Source organism: Scleropages formosus, chromosome 11 (assembly GCF_900964775.1).
Source record: "Scleropages formosus chromosome 11, fSclFor1.1, whole genome shotgun sequence".
NCBI lineage: Eukaryota > Metazoa > Chordata > Actinopteri > Osteoglossiformes > Osteoglossidae > Scleropages > Scleropages formosus.
In genome coordinates, this window is record NC_041816.1 from 9,141,337 (window position 1) to 9,161,488 (window position 20,152).

Sequence of the window (20,152 nt, forward strand, 5' to 3'; positions counted from 1 at the left end):
TTCAGGGCTTTCTGTGGGACAGCCAACCTGTCAGCTGGCCCTTGGCTTACATTCAGTGTTTTGTGCTATTATGCTTTATTATTTGTTGCCGGGTAGGCTCCGGTTCCCCGTGACCCCGTAAGGGACAAGCGGTTCTGAAAATGTGTGTGTGTGTGTGTGTGTATTTCCTTGCCTTTGCTAGGAGTAAACTGATTTGCTAGAACACCTAATATGTATACAGACTAGTTTTATATGCTTGTTGTCATCTATATATCTGTTTTGAACTGCGGGGCTTGTACTTTGTTTTCAGCAAATGCAGTCTTACATAATCCCTGACACGGCTCTGCTGTGGTAATCCATTACCACTGCCTTGAGATTACATTCTTAACAACAGGAAGCCTGTGACCCGCCGGATTTCTGTCTGCTGCTTCCTTTAAATCCATTTGACTTGGAGATCGATAATGCCCTGTTTAAGATCCTGAATGTACTGGTGTGTTGTCTCTACCAAGCTTCTCACTAGCTCCCCAAGGTTGAGATAAACAACTCTGTTTTCTCCTCCTCCTTTTTTTGATTGCACAAATGCAGACATTAAAAGCCAATTAAAGTAGATTCAGGACTTTGCCACAGAGGAAGAAGAAAAGGAGGAAGACATTATCAAATCAGTGGGGTATAATAAAGGGGGGCGAGTGCAGGTATCTGCAAAGGGCATCAAGCTGATGAGGATTAAAGGTTATATAATGGAACCATAATCTCTGTCAAATTCGTCCAATGTTATGTTGTGCAAACCCATGATAAGGCTGCGTGCACACGGAATATGATGATGATGAAGTTAAAATTAGTTTTACAACATTAACATGCAAGTACTGGAATATGTTAGGACTTCATACATTCCTTGGTGTAATATTAACATATCCCGTATTTGATGTGAAGAATGCTGCTGCTATGATCAAAATCTTTGAAAAGAAGTACATGAAAAGATTGCATTGAGCACCATTGGACACTACATCCGGTAGGGAACTAGGAACCCTGGTCGAACCCGTTGCCTCATTTCCCCTTCTCCTTTTGCTGTTCTCCCTATTAGTCTTTATTATACACAGGCATTGTAAAATATTTAATAAAATTGAATCCCATTGCATTTCTGTACCAAATTCACTCAAATCCTTGAAATAATTTTTAAGTGGATGTTATTTTTCTTGTCAGGGTTGCTTTTTGTAATGTGCTTGTTCTGGTTTTTGTTAGTGTACTTTCCTGCTCTTCTTTTCTCAGCCTATATATGAACATGCCCTTGGTAAAATCTGCTTGTATAACACTAAACAATAATAGAAATAGCATGTGATGCTGTGCATGAAATAGGATGGAATATTAAGATCAAGTTTGTGCCTAAATATTTCTCACCAGAATGTTATTTAAGAATTCATAAATTTGATAATTGATATTTAGAATGTCCTATTTTAATTAAGGTGATTATGTCATCTTAATATTTATTTTTTAATTTGTGCAGCCTATACAGTATATGAAATAAACATAAATGACAAGTGTTTTTTTTTTTTCTTCTTAGTTGGCAGTTGTCCATGTAATGCTACATGACCCCAAGTCATTGAGATTTTTGAATTAACTAACCCATTAACTCATAAAGCATTCCTTCTGTTTCCTCATCTTCCATTAATTTCCTGGCAGGTTGTTTTGAACCAAATGTCTGTCAGCGGGAGAGTGCCAGACAATGGGTTTCCTTTCAGAGTGGCTGTTGTGTACCATTGACTTCACTGTGACTTTGAAAAAGCCACAGGAATAATTCATGGGCCCCAAGAGTTTGGAGAGCGGGAGAGCGAAACTACATTCAGAACTTGGAATTCATTGAGGCTAATTTGCACCCCAGGATTTCCTGACCTTTCCTCCCCGACTCCTTCCTGAGTGCTCACAGGTCCCTGAGAGGAAGTACTTTTGACTGCGGAGGTGCTTATGGGGAAGAATGGGATTGGTGGTAGGATGCGACATGTCCACGGGCTGCAGAGGCGGCACGCATGCGGCACTGCCTTTGAACGGACTCTGAGCCTCACTTGCACTGTGAACGTTACTCTTGTTGATGCACCCAATACATCAGTTGCCTTCCTAAAGTTTGATGTAAATGTGGGATCAGTGAAGCTTTTGTCCTTTTCACATTTTAGCAAAAACTTCTTTTCGTTCTTATCTGCGCGGGCATCGTGGGTGCTAAAGTTCAAGCTGAGATTTTCTTCATTTGATGCTCACAGTGCTAGCAGGAAGACAGCCACCTGCTAAGATAGAGAAAACTTCTGCAAGATTTATTTCCTTATGAAGCAAATTTGCATAATGTTGGATCATTAAAAGGCAATTACTATATAGTGTGTTTGTTGAAAGGTGCATTAGTAAAGTTTGTAAAGGTGGGAAAACCCTATAGATTGAACCTCTGTAGAAACATCCGATATTACAAATATTCTACATAATTACTTAAAGGCATTTTTTTTTTCTTTAACTTATGCCTTCATTTAGCAAATGATATTATGAGTGTTGCATAAAACTGCCTTCAGTGATATAAAAAGCAGAGAAAGCAACTTGGATTTTTTCCAGTGGCAACTGCTTTCTCCATTGGAAGTTTTTACCTGTTTCAGAGCAACCCTGTGGCCTTGTATCTGAATAGCACATTATAGGCAGTCCCCGAGTTACGCAAGTTCGACTTATGTACAATCCGTACTTACGAACCACCCCCTTACTGGCCGAAAGTTCTTTTTTTTTGGTCACCCTTAAGTAACAATCAGATGAAAACTTCATAATTAAGCCTATTATATTAAAAATTTGAGTTACTGTATATACAATGGTTCATAATAATAAGGCCGCAACTTTGCAAAGCTCATCAAAACATTGCGAGCCTACAGTGGTTTGTCGGCTTGTGGGCGGGGCATGTGAGCCAGAGGTAGGTCAGACTTCTTTTTCCCGTTAGCAGTGTCTCGTATGTTACTGTATTTGGCTTTAATTTTTTTTGTTTTTATCCTCCTAACCATGGCACCAAAGCATGAATGTGATGCAAGTGATGGTGATGCATCCTAGAAAAAAGAAACGATCACGACTAAAACTAAAGAGTAAATAATAAAGTGAAAGGGGAAACGCCAACGAACAATGGAAAAGCGAACATTAAAGTTTCTTTAATGTTTTGCACGCGCGCACACGCACACACATACACTGTCTCTCTCTCTCCCCCTCTCTCTGAGAGAGCACTTGGCTACAAGACACACTTCTTCCCAGTTGCAGAATCTCACTCCAGATAACCTTCCCCTCCCCATGCGTTCTCAAACTTCCCCCTTTCTGCTCTTCCAAGTCCCGTCCCTCATTGTTCCCCAGTCCTGTTCCATGTGCCTTTGATAATGACTGCCCGCCTTCTCCCTCGACTACGATTTTGGATCCTCACCTCTTTTAGTTCACTTATCGACTGACCATTTGCCCGTCCCCGACCACAAGAACATGTCCAATCCTTTGATTCTGAATAAATGATCCTGCACTTGGGTCCAGCCTCCTTTGTGTCCTCTGTTCATCATCACAGTAGTAACATTTATTATCTCTTATGTTTATTGTCTCTCTCTATTATAAATACTGTAGTTACATTTACTATTATTATTACATTTACATTTATTCATTTAGCTGACACTTTTCTCCAAAGTGACGTACATCTTGTTATGATTACATCATTACATTGTAGTGTTATTATTACTGTATTGTTATATTAAAGATATTTTAGTGTATCTGAAGTGTTTTTCATTTATAAAAAGGTCTACAATACACTAAGTCAGACATTTGACAAACTGACATTTGATACCCACCATACCTAACTGTCCGGACTTATGTTAAAATCCGACTTAAAGATGGACTGAGGACACGGAATTCGTTCGTAATTCAGGGACTGCCTATACTGGATTGTGGAAATATTCCCAAATCTATTCTTTCACGTGAACCACAGTTCTGTACCTCAGGTTGTTTCTTTGGGCACACTGTCCATTCCCATACCTCCAGGACAGGTGTGTGTGGGGGAGCAGGGCTAGTGTTGTATTAAGGTGCTCTATTACCACTCTTCAGGCAGTGTTTTGGGAAAAACAAGGGGTGTGGAAAGCAGCCCTATCTACTTCTGTTTTGCACTCATGCCAAGGCTGAGCAGCAGTATGTGCTGAGTGCCTTGGCAGTCCTTGAGGAAGTGGCAATGGGAGCACTCCAGCTGTCACGGGCCTGTCGTACAGAATGTGAAGCATGGAGCCGCCAGCTCGGCCTGCCCACGCACCGCAGCGGCCCCTCAGCCCTCTCCCTAGCAGCTTCTTCCCTGTGCCTCACAACACCACATTTGCGCTTCAGAATGATGGTAGAAGTTGTCCAGGTGTCATTATGCATTCTCTTCTCCATTTACCTTGACCATCACTGATAGCCCTCCAGTTCATATCTCACCAAGTCCCTTGCTTGTTCATTGCATCTTAATTCAGTATACCCATGAACATATGTTATTATTATTTTACTGCTTAGCCAGCACTTTCATCCAAAACTACTTGCCATTTCATCCATAAATAAAGGTGAAAAGTTTTACTGGAGAAATCTGAGAAATTTTAAACACCTTCTTAAAGGGTCCAGAGTCCATTCTGTTACTGGAAGCATCAACCATCAGATCTGTGTCCTTAGTAATTAAAATGCTTGATTATCAGTTCCCAATTGTTTTGTTACATTTTCAAATCAGTTATGGACTGTGGGACAGACTGATGTTAATGTAGCATTAGATGAAAAACTTATTATGTCTGTAATCTGAAACAAATTGATCCTAGTACACCTGTGACTGAACTCCACAGCAAAGGGTGATCAGCATGATAAGAGGATAACCGCTTAAATGTGAAACCTTGACAGTATCCTGGATTTATGTTTGCCATTCCGTACCCCCGAATCTTGCTTGACATGAACTGAGAAGTGTGCGGTACATATCCAAAAAAATCCCGACATAAGCATTTGTACGGTGTTTGTGGCGTATGCTGCCCTCTTCTGGAAAAATACTTTTTGCTGAAAGGCCCTTTCATGTAAATAGACAATAGAATTGTATGTGTGACATTTATCTCTTTCTTTGCAAATCCACAGCTTTGGAATGACAATGCATTGAGTGTAGGCTCATGGACCATGGTACCTAGTCTTTCAGATTCCTTTTGAATTCTATTATAGTCAACTGCCCTTTCCCCTGATTCATGTAATTAGTGGGGGATAAGAAGGTGAAGTACAAGGGAGTTTCAGTCCCCCTCTCCTGTGTCCAGTCTTCTCTCTTCCCACAGAAAATGAATGGTGTCACACATCTGGATCGTTCCAGTGCCCTGATCAATACTTCTCCTCCTTATTGACCTGCAGTTGGCTCGTGGCGGAATTTGCTGCATCCTAATTAGAATTATAAATTGAAAATAGGAAATCAATTGGTGCAAATTAAGTGCGGCACGAGTATGTTTTATTCGGCTGACATTGTCTCTGCCGTGGCAGTTGTTAGTCGAGGTCGAGCCACTCGTGTGTATGCTGTTGCTTTGGTTTTCTTAATTTATTTGTTGCCATAGTCAGTCAGTGGAAAGGTTTATTTACATCTGTCTGCTTTATTGTTTTTTTGTAGCTCTGTTGAAGAGGTTTCTGTTGCTGTTGTTTTTTTTGAGTGAATTATTTATGGGCCTAAGCAGCAGCCTGTGACAATGTGCTGATGAGGACACTTTGGAAAGGCGCTGCAGGTTTTTTTTTTTTTTTTTTTTTTTTTTTATTAAAAAAAACAGGCTTCTGGTTTCCTGTGTTTCCTATGCTGGGCAAAGCTATTCCTTACCCCCCACCCCCTTTTTTTGTGGCATCCTCTACATGCCCCTCTCTGCTGAAAGATTGCATTATTGAGTTAAGTAAAGTTTGACTGATAAATTTTTTGAGGAAAATGGCTGTGGAGTGACATGCACATGCTCTAAAACTGACCTGCTCCCGTTCGCTTCATTAAACTTGCAATTAAGGAGATGCTGCCGAGGCACTATGACCTGTTCTGCATAGCAGCTGGCTCTTTCTGGGTGGCTGTGCACTCTTCCACATAAAATCCTGAACAGAACCGCGGAGGAAGGGTTACAATGGACAAATAGTACAGTCAACATTGCATTTGTAATTTGCAGTTCACTGTTGACAGATATTAACAAACAAATTCTTCCAAAGAGAGAACTGCTTTTTATATTCTGTTCGTTTTAGAGAAAGGAAAAGTAATAATCAAATTAATAGTGCTTTAGAGGCTAAATAAACAAAGATAAAGTGAGCGAGAGAAACAGAGGCTGCTTAGCATCTTTCACCTTAATTTTGTCCTTGTTACTTTGTCCTCGCTGTAAAGCCTCCTTATCCCAAGCTGTCCCCAGTCAGGGATGAGCAGAAAGCAGGTAAGAGACCAGACTGGTTAGAGAAGTGTGGGGTCTTCCAGCGAGGGGCTCCATGTGGTGGACTCCGCCTTCAGTGCGCCAGGCCAGCTCCCTTGGGACTGTAAGCACGCTGGGGCTCTTCCAAGATGAATTAGACTAGGACAAATGACATGCCCAGTAACTGCACACACTTCCTGGGGAGAGGAGGGAAAAAATACTCAACAGAATCCATTATTACTACCACTGGACGGTTTCGGATGTGTGCACTGATTTTAGATAAACATCCATCAGCCTCCAAACGAGGCACCATTAGTCTTTCTTGTAGCCACCGTGTCATCAGTGTGCGGGTAAATAACATAGTAATAAGTGTCAAGCAGCCCTGGGTTTGAAGTGCATGGGGAATGGTGCATGAGTCTTATTGCAGAGTGCTCCTGTCTTTCACTGCAGCCAATTTAATGAAACCAGCAACATTTATCATACTCAATCACCATTACTCCTTTTTTGCAGAATAATGCAATCATTGCTTTCACTCATATGTGATGTAATAGCAGGCGAGATATTTATTTCTTGTTAATGATATTTTGTGCCCCTTTAACTACCCCAAAATAAATAAAACTGAAATAATGATGCTAGCACAATCTCATTTATCTGACAACTTGCAGCTTGTCCACTACAAGCCCAGTGCATCTGTGTCCTAGTAAGGCTACACACTTTTCTTAAGAGCACTGTGATACCCAATTCACTTTCTAAGTTGTTGGGCTTTTTTTTTGCTTTCCCAGTTGCTGAAGCCTTTTTTTTTTTAAACCCTTTGAAATGCCTTGATTGTTGGTCATGTAGAGGATTAATAAATTCCACAGAGAAGCAGCTGGTTTCTCGCTGCAGTGGCCTTTTGCTGTCATGCCTTGGACGGAGCTACTGAGTCCGTGAGTTACTGGTCCCATAGCGTGCCTGGGGACTGTTGCTGTCCTGAAATAAACCTGGCACAGACATGAAACACAGAGATAGAAATTTATTGTGTTTGATGTCCTCCCTAGAGTGGTGGTCTCGTATCTCTGAGTCCTTAATTAAAAAAGAGAGGACCTGTATTTGATTGGTAAAGTGAGCCATGAACTAGATTGAAGGGAATGAGTGCTTTTGGTTTAGGGGCTGCAAGGTGGTGGAGGTACTACGAATGCCCAGTTCTGGAACCCGTAGTCACATGTTTGAGGCGTAAGCCAAGCTGAACGCAGCCATACAATTTGTCACTGAACTTACATTCATATGCTCTGCCTTGATCCTCAGATTCGACCATCATTCATGGCAATCTATCAGCAATGATAATCAAGGCCTTGATTCTTCCTGCACTAACTTGGCCCCCTCCACCTCACGTAGAGTTTGAAGTATGACTTGTAGCAGTGTTAATTTGATTAATCACAAAAGTATGCCTCTTCTCTTAGAAGAGTGGCGTTTCAGAGCTGAGCTGAGCATTCTAATAGTGGGAGAAACAATTTATTCAGTACTTCACTGCACAAAGTGGTGTCTATTTTGCTGTGCAGTGAACACAGATAAAATCCTTTTTAACTGAAGACCTGGAAGATATCAAGATCCAGCATGCAGGTAAATGTTGGTTTATGAGTTGCTGATGGGTATGTACTTACCTATTGTTAGAAACACTTAAAAAGCTGGAGTAGACTTAATCAGTCATTTCAGCAAAATGTTTGGATATTATTCCTTTGTTGAGTGTACTGGGTGGTGCTTTTCACAGGGATCACTGCATTTCAACTCATTGGGTTATGTTACCAGATCCACCCCCTCCTCCTCACAGTTCTCACAGCTCAGCTTTCAAGCCCTTTAGAATTGCAAGTCCTTGTGTTTCAGTTCAGTGTCCATCCTTCACAAGTCCACTTTGCCTTTCATAATATAGCCCGCTGTCTGATGCAAATTGTAGTCGATGCTCCTGCCTCTCGTCTTCTTGCGGAAGCCCCTTTACGATTCATGTCAATCCCTTGGGTTACATGGCTGCTATTGGCCAGTTTTTTATTTGCCTTTTTGCCCCAGAACTGTTTTCTCTCCTTCCACTTAGAATTCTGTACTTGATCTACAAACATTTTCATTTTAATACAAATTTATTGTCTCTTTAGGGGCTGTCATCAGAGTGGGACAAACTTTGACTCTTAACCATGGCTAAATGCCGTTAAGGGACTGGCGGCAAGACAGCACAGAGCTTTGGCGACACTCAGAAACTCTTGTATTGCAGAGCCGTGTAGAAAATGGGCTTTACTCAATATGCTGAACCATCGAACTGTGAGCTGAAGCAGCTTTAAGTCTTTAAAGAATGAGAACATTTGTTAAACTATGAGAAAGCCAGAACATGCTGCAAATGAAGCAGGGCCTCGATTTGCACTTGGACGCTAAACTCTGTTTGTGGTTACTTTTTTCTTTTTTAAGAAGCAATCTGAGGAGGCCTTGCTGGAGATGCAACACATTAATTGCAGTAAAACACCATCAATAACCCAGTTGCTCTAGTCTGTTCTTTTTTGTTTTGATTCACAGTGGTTTGCTCTTTAATGAATAGGGGTTGGCCGTTCCTAAGGTGACATTTATTAAGCAGAGGGCTTGGCAGTGGTGAGCCACCCTCCTCTCTGCCAGACCTGTGAAGGAAAAGGCCAGGCTGATGAATGTCAATCGGTGACCTCGACGGGCGGCCAAAGTATGCTGCCAGCCCAAGTGTTCATCCATTTCTATGGCTTCCCACAGCCACTTGGGATTTAATGAGCAGAGGTCGACCTTCGGCGTGATCCTCCACGCCAGGCCCGAGGTCGAGGCCCGGGTGCTATAAATCAATTACCACCCCCAGGCCAGCACTGGAGACCTTACTAAACTGCCAGCATGCTCCCAGGCCCCTGCTGAGTGGCATGCTCTCTTTCAAGAAGTTTATCTCATATACCTGGAGTGTGCTTGGCCACTGCGGAGCTCCAGCTGACCTAAAGCTAGCCAGTTTCATTTAGCTCCCAGCCGGCCTTATTAAAGCACTGTCAACTTACCAAGGGCTGGTCGCTGAGCTTCAGCTGTAGAGCTGCATGGATTTGTCCTGTATGTGAATTGATGCTGATGTGGAAATCTAACCTTGATTATTCATCTACCTAGCTGAGCATATTATGGCTGCATGTTTTTCAGCCACACTCTTTTTCTGTTAAGTTCTTGCATCTCCACAAGAATAACTCCAGAATGGTACTTTGTAACTGGAGCTTGGATAACTGTTTACTATTTTGACAAGGAAGGAAGAGAAGAAGGCCATGGAAGACCGAATCCATCACATTTCATTTATAGGATTGTTGCAAAACAATTCTCTGCAGCAAGTTAAAAAACAAGAGCAGAGAGATAAGAAAGGGTGGAGTTAAATACAGATGCAAATGACAGACCTGTAACAGAATGTGAAGGACTATCACGTCACCAGAGATAGTGTGACATCAGATGAGAGAGGTGGGCTGTCCACACAGTCATGAGGGTTTAACTGAGAAACTGTGTTCAGCCCGTTGGAATCTAGGGTTTCTGCCAGTATAGGTAATTCTAAAATGTTAATTCACTCAATAGCCATAGTTTTGTGAAATTCAGCAATATTTTATCAGTTGACCAAGCTAAATAAAGCTTACTTTTAATCTGGGAGCAGAGAATGACTCAGTAGATGAAATGGCTTATTGCAGTGATTAGGTTTGTCTTTAGGAAAAAAAACAGCATTGAAACTGAGACAACTGTACCAACAGTGAATCCTTGATATATGTGCTATCTGTTCTGTCTAGACAGCACAGTATTGACAAAACATTTAGCACAACCATATACCTTTATTGCCAAACATGTAAGTTCTACAACTTTACAGTCCTTTGACAATACTGATACTGGTAAACGCTAAAGTGTCTTTTACTACTACTTTGAACTATGAAAAATGTATAATCGGTTGGAATTTTCTCTGATTTTAACCTTTCTACTATTACAGTTAAATTATGCAAGGAGAAACAATCCTTGTAAATTGCTCGTCACTGCAAGAATAGAATGTTTTTAGAGACTGAAACATTTATTATCTTTCAATAGCTTGAAAGTTGTCAAGAATTTTCCAATAGTGTTGATTTTTATTGGGTTTTTGGTCATTTTGGACTGAGAATTTTGAACCTGTCATTCAAAATCAGTTAATATAACCGGTTATACTGCTTATATTATTCCTGTTGTAAGAAATAAGAACAAAAGTGAGGTATGCTGGACATGTGTGTCCCTCCAGGTGGCTTCTCTGGTCAGTGTATGAGATGTGGGTTATGGTGTGTGTGTGTTTTTTCTTGTCTGCAGGCTGTGAAAATGACCACTGGGGACCTCACTGCAGCAACCGCTGCCAGTGCCAGAACGGTGCACTGTGTAACCCAATCACAGGTGCCTGCGTCTGTACTGATGGCTACCAGGGCTGGCGCTGTGAGGAACCCTGTGAGCCCGGCTTCTATGGCAAAGGCTGCCAGCTGGAATGCCAGTGCCTTAATAGGGCCACCTGTCACCATGAGACGGGCGAGTGTTTGTGTGGTGCGGGCTACACCGGAGCATTGTGAGTGAGACTGCCACCTCTGGTTCATCTGCCCACACTGCTGTCTCTGATGTATGGCACTTATGTATGGCAGTTAATGAATGTTTGTCAGAGCAGAGTTTTCAAAGAGTATGTTGACTGTGGGAAGCTGTGGGTTGCTATGTGTGTTTCTTACTGCAGTGTGTTGGAGCGATTGTTTCTGTGTTTGGCAGCTGTGAGGAGCAGTGCCCCCCTGGCAGTCATGGACCCCAGTGTGAACAGCGCTGTCCTTGTCAAAATGGAGGGGTGTGTCACCATGTCACTGGGGAGTGCACCTGCCCTCCTGGCTGGACAGTAAGGCCACCTAATTGAGTCATAGGAATACTGGGAAGAGCTGTCTTCCCGCTCCCTATCATTCAAAAGCTACATGTTTCTGCTTTTTATCTTACCTCCAGTTCAGGTCTTTAACTTCTTGATTGTGTTTTGCTCAGTGTTCAGAAGATTTTGTATTTTCTATTTTTTATAATGTCTGTTTTTTTGGCACTGGAAATGCTTATCCATAGAAATACTTGTAGAGCAAAAGATAGCATAGTGGTTAGAGCAGTTGCTTATCACTTAAAAGACTCATGTTCAAATCCTCCCTCTTGCTATTATATTAGTACACCTGAGTAAAGTAATTTCCCAGCTTTACAAATTTGTAAATCATGATATTTTAACATTGTACTTCACTTTGAAGAAGAGTGCCAGCTAAATAAATAAATTCAAGTACTTACTGCATATTCCTTTGCATTTAATGAGTCAGTCCATTTTGCAAAGATATCAGATCACTGCAGACAGGCTGACCTCTGACCTGACTTTGTTATTTGTCCACAGGGCCCTGTGTGTGCCCAGCCCTGCCCGTTTGGCAAGTTCGGCATCAACTGCAGCCAGGACTGCCCCTGCCGCAACAATGGGTTGTGTGACCACATCACCGGGCAGTGCCAGTGCTCCCCGGGATACAGTGGAGAGAGGTGAAAAAGTCAAGCACTGGCCAGCAGCCAATGACATTGTAACCAGAAAGTCAGCGGCCAATCACAAAGCAGTCACTGAAACAGCAGGCAACCACAATGCAATGAGAAAGCCAGTATCAATCATATTTTAATTACATTTACATTTACTTATTTCACAGATGCTTTTCTCCAAAGCGACTTCCAATGAACTCTATGTAGTGTTACCAGCCCACACACCTTACTCACCGCAGTGACTTACACTGCTAGATACACTGCTTACACTGAGTCAATTACATGACAGCCAATTACACTGCACTGTGAAAGCAGCAACCAATCACACTGTGGCTTCAATACTGAGCAACATACTTAATGTTTTAACATGTATCACTGGAACTCCTACCTGTAGACAGAGAAACCAGGATAAAACTGGTATTACAGTATTTATTCTTGTTTTAAATTGCATCTTAAACAATGTTTTTACTTTACTTTTTACTCTGTTTTTAGGCCACATGTGTATTCTATGGCCTTTTCATCTCTGTACATTATTAATCTCAGTTTTTGGCTCATGCTGATCAGCTTTTTCCCTGTAATTATCAGGATTACTTTTTTCATTTGGAAGTTCAGTCGCATTTTTTAAATTGACCTAGTTCTTTTTGCTTGTGATAGGTGAATTCAACTGCAGATAATTATTTGGAATTATTTCAACTTTTCCCCAAGATAAGACCACTGTGATTTGAACATGGCATGTAACTATTCTTTTTCATGATTTCATTGAGGTTATATCAGCTTCTAGTGACTTTATTTGACTTCTTCTGTTGAAGTCCTCTTAGGATCATTGTGATCGGTCACACTGTGTCTCTTATAGTTTAAGTGTAAGGAGTGTAGTGAGATGAAAGCAATGTGTCCCTAAGGTTATTCTGTGTACAGCCTGTTGCTGTCATGTCATCCCAGGGGTTTGGTGGGGCATTGCTGCAGTTTAACCACACTGCTGTGCCTGTCCTTTCAGGTGTCAGGAGGAGTGTCCCATGGGAACATATGGGCCACAGTGCGCTCTCAAGTGTGATTGTCAGAATGGTGCCAGGTGCTACCACATCAACGGGGCATGCATGTGTGACGTGGGCTTCAAGGGGCCACATTGTCAGGAGCGCTTCTGCCCCCCTGGTCTTTACGGCCTCATTTGCGACAAGTACTGTCCCTGCAATGCCACCAACACACTTAGGTAGGCGTAGACCCACCGAAAAACCATCCTCCACATGACGCCATATTTCTTATCGCTGCCTAAATTTCTAGGTAGCTGGAATATGTTAATTCCCCTTAGCATCACCTTTTCATCCTTTGCTCATGTATACATTTGGTTATGCCACCTTACACGGAGACAGGTGGAGATCTCTAAATCCCATAGAATTGCACATTATTCATTCACTTTGAATGCCTTTTACCTGTGTTGTATAGTTGATGTTTTTGTCATTTCAGACTTTTGTTTTAAAGTTTGTGTAAGGTTAATAAATACCAATAGTGGTGATTTGGTACCCTTCTTACAGAAGGACTAAAGCTGACTGAAGTTTGAGGGGAGGAAAATGGCACCATTCACCTGAATGCCACAAGCAAACCTCAAGCTAAATGACTGTTTTTGTATTTTTGTTGTTGACATTTTAGCAATAAATTGCATTTTCTGAGCCATGTTGCAACTTGTAAAATAAGCAGAAAGCTGCAGGACTCAGATGCAGCTCTTTATCTCTGTCTAGTTGCCATCCTTTGTCAGGAGAATGCATGTGTGCAACCGGCTGGGCAGGACTCTACTGCAATGAGACCTGTCCATCTGGTTACCATGGCGAAGGCTGCAGCCAATTGTGCAGCTGTGCCAATGGAGCAGACTGCGATGGCGTCACCGGGGCCTGCATATGTGCACCTGGCTTCACGGTGAGTCCCAAACAAGTCGTTGAGGCTGCTACGAGGCTGTTAATTCATCAGCAAACAGGTGGGAGAGATCTGTATGCTGTCAAGGATCTTACGTGTGCTGTTGGATTACAGTTATTCTCAGCCCCTGTAATCTCAGTGTTCCATCTATGATTAGTTTAGCGCTGATCATAAGTTTACATCACTGTTCAATGTCATACGTATTTATTTCTTGATTACATGAAATGATGACACAAAATCTTAATATTCCAATTAGTTCAATACATTCACATTAGATATTTTTGGATTACCTCAGTAAATTATGAACAGCAGACATGCAGTACCATGTCATTTGTATACCTATACACCATTTTTAATGAAAATTTTCCAGTAGAAATTTTCAGCAGGTTTCCCTTATTCTCCAAATGTTTCTGATGGTGATTAAGTGTTGCTGGAGGATGTTAATGTTAAAGAACTCAAAGTAATGCATTGAAAATTATTTCCTTGCCTATTATTAACAAGTGAACACCAAAAAAGATGTATCTGAAGTGTTTTATTAGAGGGAGTTTAATGGATGTGTCCCATTATGGCTCAGGCCTGTACTTAATACAATCTCTTGCCAAGTACAGGGGCCAGAAGTAGATGCATGGATTTGGAAATAGATCCTCTTCCAGATTAGAGATTTTCCTCTCTGTTGATGACAGACTGCTGATTCAAGAATCATGTTACTCACCATGCCCATGTGCCAGCTTGGCACTTTACCTGTGTCACTGTCCCTGGGGAGCCTTGGATCACCACACCTGTCCCAGTGCCAGATACCCCCCCATTATGTATGAGGGAACAGCTCACTCCAACTGCAGGCAACCATCAAGATTTGATCTACCTGGCAAAGGCTTGTTCTCCAACTGCAAACTGTGTCTTTATTTTCTCCACCTGTTCATCACTGCCCGTCCAGACTGGGCTCACAGTGGAGGTTGGGGCATGAGCCAGAGTCATTATGCTCACCCAGAGGGGTGAGGAACAGATGCCAGCAGCCTTGACAAGATGAGAAGGGAGCACAGGAAAAGAGCAGATCGTTTAAACAGACAGGAAGGTTATGTATATGCAGAAGACATTGTGTGTGGAAGAGCGAGTGTGTGTGTTTACTGCGTGTTAACTAAAGATTTTCTATTTGAACAAATAGAAGTCACATCTCAAGAGAGTAACCCTGTGAAAGGAAGGTTTAATAGCATTGCTACATTGCTGTATGACAAAGCATAAAAATGAAGCCAGTGAAACTCAGCCGCACTTCTATGAGGCCTTTTTGTCATGAACTGAATGGATCTGGAATAAATGGAATAAAGATTGTGTAGTTCTTTGTTACACATTTTCTGACTGGTCAGTGGTGCATGCAGTCCAGTGCAGAGTGGTTCAGAAACCGTGCTTCTGGCTATGGGGTCTCAAGTTGAAGAAGAGCCTCTGTCAGGTAATCAACATGACAAGCTGTGTGTCTTTTTGAAGAAAATCATAAGCTGACAAAATGAATGAAAAGCTGTGGGATTTAGTTTTACCCCAAACCCACCATCAGTGTCAAGGCAATGATCATTTTAAGTTAGTGGAAATAAGTTAACTGAAGTAGTGGCTATATCATTCTCGGTCCCCCATAGCTCCTTCAGCCCTGTATGTATGCTGCATTGATGTGTAATGGCTTTCAATGCATGTTTCTCAACAAAGCAATGGAAAGTCAGCACAACATTCCAACTATGTTTGTGTATTTCACAAGCATAGCAGGAAGCCATGGAAATTCTTCATGGTAAATCTTCAGAGTACAGAGCAGACTCAACAAGTGCACTCAAAATGATCTGTTAATTGGACAAAAAACTGTTTTCTCCTCCACTGTGTTTTACAGAGCTGTCCTGCAGAGACCCTGATTTTATGTCCTTCAGTAAAATATCAAGGTTTTTCGAGCTGATCATATTTGGACCAGTTGAGAGGATTCTCACTGAGCTGCACCTTGATTGATGAAAGCACTGGGGTTTTTTTCCTCAGCTGCCGTATTCCTAGACCTTGCTTGTATCTTTGTAACGATCATCCTTCTCTTTAGCACTGTTATTTTGCTTTATGAATATCAAATTTGTGGTCGAGAGCAGTGGCAATTAAATCAACTGCTTGGAAGTGAGACTGATGTTTAATTAGTGGTGCTCCTTGCATATAAATAGACTCGGAGACTGATCAATGTTATGTCAGTAGGAAGAAAGGAATTCCTGTGGCTCCTGTCTTGTTAAATTGGCTTGGAATACTAATAAGTGTGAATATGAGGTGACACGTGCAACATGGATTCCACTCCCCATGTCCCACACACAGCCTCTGACAGGGAGTCAGTTTTGCACCAAGAGTAATAGTCTTGGGATTCTTTTCTTTTCTAGAGAATACTGAGGACCTGTTTATGTATCCGTATCAAGGTGACCTTTTAAATTTCTTGTATTTATTTGTAAGTATGTCTTAAAGCCATAGTGGCTGACTAGCTATATTACATAAACTGCCAACTGTTAAAGTAATTATAATGTTTTTGACTGGGAAAAATTTAGTTCAGAGGTTTTCTCATGCAGACATGGAACAGAACTCAGTTCTAAGATGTAAGACGTGCAGTTTCTCAACAATGGCCCGGGCAAACCTGTCCACATAGGGAGCCTCCCCCAAAATGAAACCATTCAGCAGGCGTAAATTCACAGCCCACTCAAGAAGGGGACTTGCCTGCACTCAAGCGGCTTCTGGGGACCTTAAATCATTTAGTCTGTTCTCATGCAGGGCCAGGGATTCAGAGGAGTTTTGGTGGGTCCTCAACACTGAGAGATGGATTGTATCCAGAGCTCTGCACACACACACACACACACACACACACACACATTTTCAGAACCGCTTGTCCCATACTGGGTCACGGAGAACCGGAGCCAACCCGGTAACACAGGGCATAAGGCCGGAGGGGGAGGGGACACACCCAGGACGGGACGCCAGTCCGTCGCAAGGCACCCCAAGCGGGACTCGAACCCCAGACCCACCAGAGAGCAGGACTGTGGTTCAACCCACTGCGCCACTGCGCCACCACACCCCCTGCTCTGCACACTGCAAATTAAAAAGAGTGAAATTCTAATGATGCCGGGCCAGGAGCCGGGGGCCTGAAGCCCAGAGCCGTATGTTTCTTTTATGGGGAGGTTTATTCCGGCATGGCAACATGGGATTCGTGGGCCGAGTGAGCAAGGGCTGCCACACTCACAAATTCAGCTTATTAGTGGTGGCACACGTCAAACAGAGCAGTGGACCCAGCTGCCCCCTTGGCCCACTGGGGGAGTGACACGCTGTAACACCGTGGACATGTTGGGATTATGGCTATCACAGAAGCCAAAGCCTGGCTGTCTTTCCCCTTAGCTCCTCATCCAGAAGCAAAAGGCCTCAAATGTTCAAAGCAGTCCATTTCAGCAAATCATTGAAAGACGCATAAAAATATAATGCAAACCCACCTGTTGATCTTATTCATAGAGACACAAATATCAAGTCAATAAATCAATTATATGATGATACCCTTTGGCATTTGATCCCATCTTATATTAATTGGGATCAATACAATCACCTGAGACTCTAACGAAATGGTAGCCTGAGAGGGTAATGGTGAGACAACTGCGATCTGGACAGAGGGTCATGCTTCAGTGTGACACCCTGTTCACGTGCGTGAACTTGACCTGTTACTCTAGTGAATGCATCTGAATTACAGAGCTATTGAAGGTGTAAATACGTGAAGACTTTACATTGCTCTGGATCATCATCAACCAATCAGATGAGAAAACGATTTCTTGGTTGTCATCCAGTACAGCCCTTGCAAGTCTGAGTTGAGAGTTAAAATGTTAGGTGAGCACTTTGAGAGAAACGTGTATACCCCATGAGCCTCCTTTCAGCTAAGTGCAGCAGCACGCTTCACTTTGCGGGTGTCTGACTTTGTGAGTCATTGTCCCCTCTATGCAGGGGGAAGACTGCACAGTGGGCTGCCCCCCTGGCTTCTATGGCACGAACTGTTCCTCACCTTGTTCCTGTCGCAACGAGATAGCCTGCTCCCCTGTTGATGGTTCCTGCATTTGCAGAGAAGGTGAGGTCACTCCCGCAAAGCATCATGTGTGTATCACTGACTCAGGAGTTTACATCGGTTCTCTAGAATGCCCATGAGCCACATCAGGGTTGTACACCAAGATTAAGACCCAAATAAGTGCGAGCTCCTGTTAGACATGCAGTTTAACAATATACACAGCACTATTAAATCCAGTCAGCAACTCACGGTGCCCATAAGGCTGTCCATCAATACTCCATTAAAATGAGGTTGCCACATCCATGATGAGGTCCACTGTGATCTGAAGGGATGGCAGAAGCCAAGAGCCATTTTTCTTTTCAAAAGTACTGCCCCCTTACACATACTAAAATATTTATTACCTATAGAATTTGCCAGGGAGCATTGGTAATGAAAGGCTGATGATATGAGTTGAAACTTTCTTTTGGTTTCAGGGTTCTCTTTAAAAACACCATCACACTTCATTCACTCTGCTACTTCTTTACAGAAATGGCTTTTTTGTGTTTGTCATCTGTTTGTTTATTCTTACGTTTTTATTCCGTAAAACCCTTTACATTGTTTTATTTATCTGTACATTTCATTAAGAAAAGAAATCATGGCAGGTTGCACAGCAGTGCAAGTCATTGTGTTTAGTTTTCTGTACACGCAGCTTTAAACAAACCCATTTGTGGTGCATCTGAATGCAGTTTCTTTTTTATAGATGCTCGTGCTCTGTTAAGAGACCAGTGTATTCATATACTAATATATGAAAAGCTGATCTCTAGAGCAGAATATTTTTGCATTCAGACTGAAATTGCCAGCTAGAATAGTTTCATATAAATTATGCGTCCATTTAAATATTTATAAAGTACATAGCGCTAAACAACTGATTAATGATATAGAGCATTACCAAAACTATTAAATTCTACCATTAAATATATGTATTTCTTATTAATATTTTATCCAAATACTCACTGGGATGCTAGTCAATTTAGATTGGAAGTTACTGTTGATCTTTTACATCCACAAATATGGCAGAAAGTTTCTTAATTTAAGAAATGTACTTGATATTACTTGACAACGCTATTTATATTTATAACTATTTATCACATCATATCTCTTACTCACACTCCCTTGCATTTGTATGGAACATACCTGTACATACATACAATGTCTAGTGACTATTTTTGTATATTGGGTACTTCATATTTTTAGATATTTTTTATCCTTCATTCACATATTCTATCTTCTCATCTGTCTTGTCACTGTCATTCTGTCTGTGCTGTGGAAGTTTCTGTCACCAAGTCAAATTCCTTGTATGTATGAACATACTTGGCAATAAAGCTCGTTCTGATTCTGATTCTGATATTTTTGTTACTTTATAATATCAGCTTGAGAACTTTTAACAGGCAGAAAAGGAAATTAGACACTTCTATCTGAATGGAAAGACAGTAGATATTGAAGCAAAAATCTTGACTTTAGACAAAGAAGCATTAGAAAGCGAAGTGAGAACATCTGGAACAACGCAACTGTGACATCCCTACCCTGTGTCTCCCAGGCTGGCAGGGTGTGGACTGCTCCATCGTGTGCTCCAGTGGCACCTGGGGCCTTAGTTGCAACCAGACCTGCACATGTGCCAATGGGGCAGCCTGCAACCCCGTGGATGGCACCTGCACCTGTTCACCAGGCTGGAGGGGGGAGAGCTGTGACATATCCTGTCTTGTGAGTCTTTCAGTCAGCCAGATGAGTTTCAGAACAGTAGACTTCATCTGAGATCTTTGTGTCTGCATCTGTGAATATGAGAATGTGTTTGTGTTTTCTTCACCTTGCAGGATGGCACATATGGGCTGGAGTGCCGTGAACGCTGTGACTGCAGCCATGCCAATGGATGTGACCCAGTGAGTGGGCATTGCCGATGCCTCGCTGGCTGGACAGGTGAGCAGTCCAACCCCGGAACACTAACAGATTAGAACGCTGACAGACACTGGGAAGGTGAGACACTGGAACACTCTGACTCCAGAACCCTGTGACACCAGGACACTGACACTGACACTGAGGTAGTGGAACCCTGAGACACAGGAATACTGACAGAGACTGAAACATTTGTAGTGTGACAACAGGAAACTGAGACGCTAGAACATTGACACTGAGAAACTGGAACAGTAAAACTCTGAGACAGTGGAATAACTGTTCAGGACATTGACAGTGTGGAATTGAATGACAGTGTGAGACACTAGAATACTAACATAATGATATTCTGAAATATCAGAAACAGTGATACTGTAACACTGAAGGAAAGAGGCTG

At 42.1% G+C, this 20,152-nt stretch overlaps 1 protein-coding gene across 1 annotated transcript in view; it reads left to right on the forward strand.

Annotated features, from left to right (window-relative positions):
• megf11 (multiple EGF-like-domains 11) overlaps positions 1–20,152 on the forward strand; it is a 91,512-nt gene that overhangs the window by 53,696 nt on the left and 17,664 nt on the right. Inside the window, exons 7-14 of the mRNA XM_018739600.2 lie at positions 10,686–10,932; positions 11,124–11,244; positions 11,764–11,900; positions 12,886–13,098; positions 13,625–13,799; positions 17,772–17,892; positions 19,406–19,569; positions 19,680–19,782. Coding sequence (XP_018595116.2) covers positions 10,686–10,932; positions 11,124–11,244; positions 11,764–11,900; positions 12,886–13,098; positions 13,625–13,799; positions 17,772–17,892; positions 19,406–19,569; positions 19,680–19,782 — 1,281 coding nt within the window. The remainder of the gene's footprint in view (positions 1–10,685; positions 10,933–11,123; positions 11,245–11,763; positions 11,901–12,885; positions 13,099–13,624; positions 13,800–17,771; positions 17,893–19,405; positions 19,570–19,679; positions 19,783–20,152) is intronic.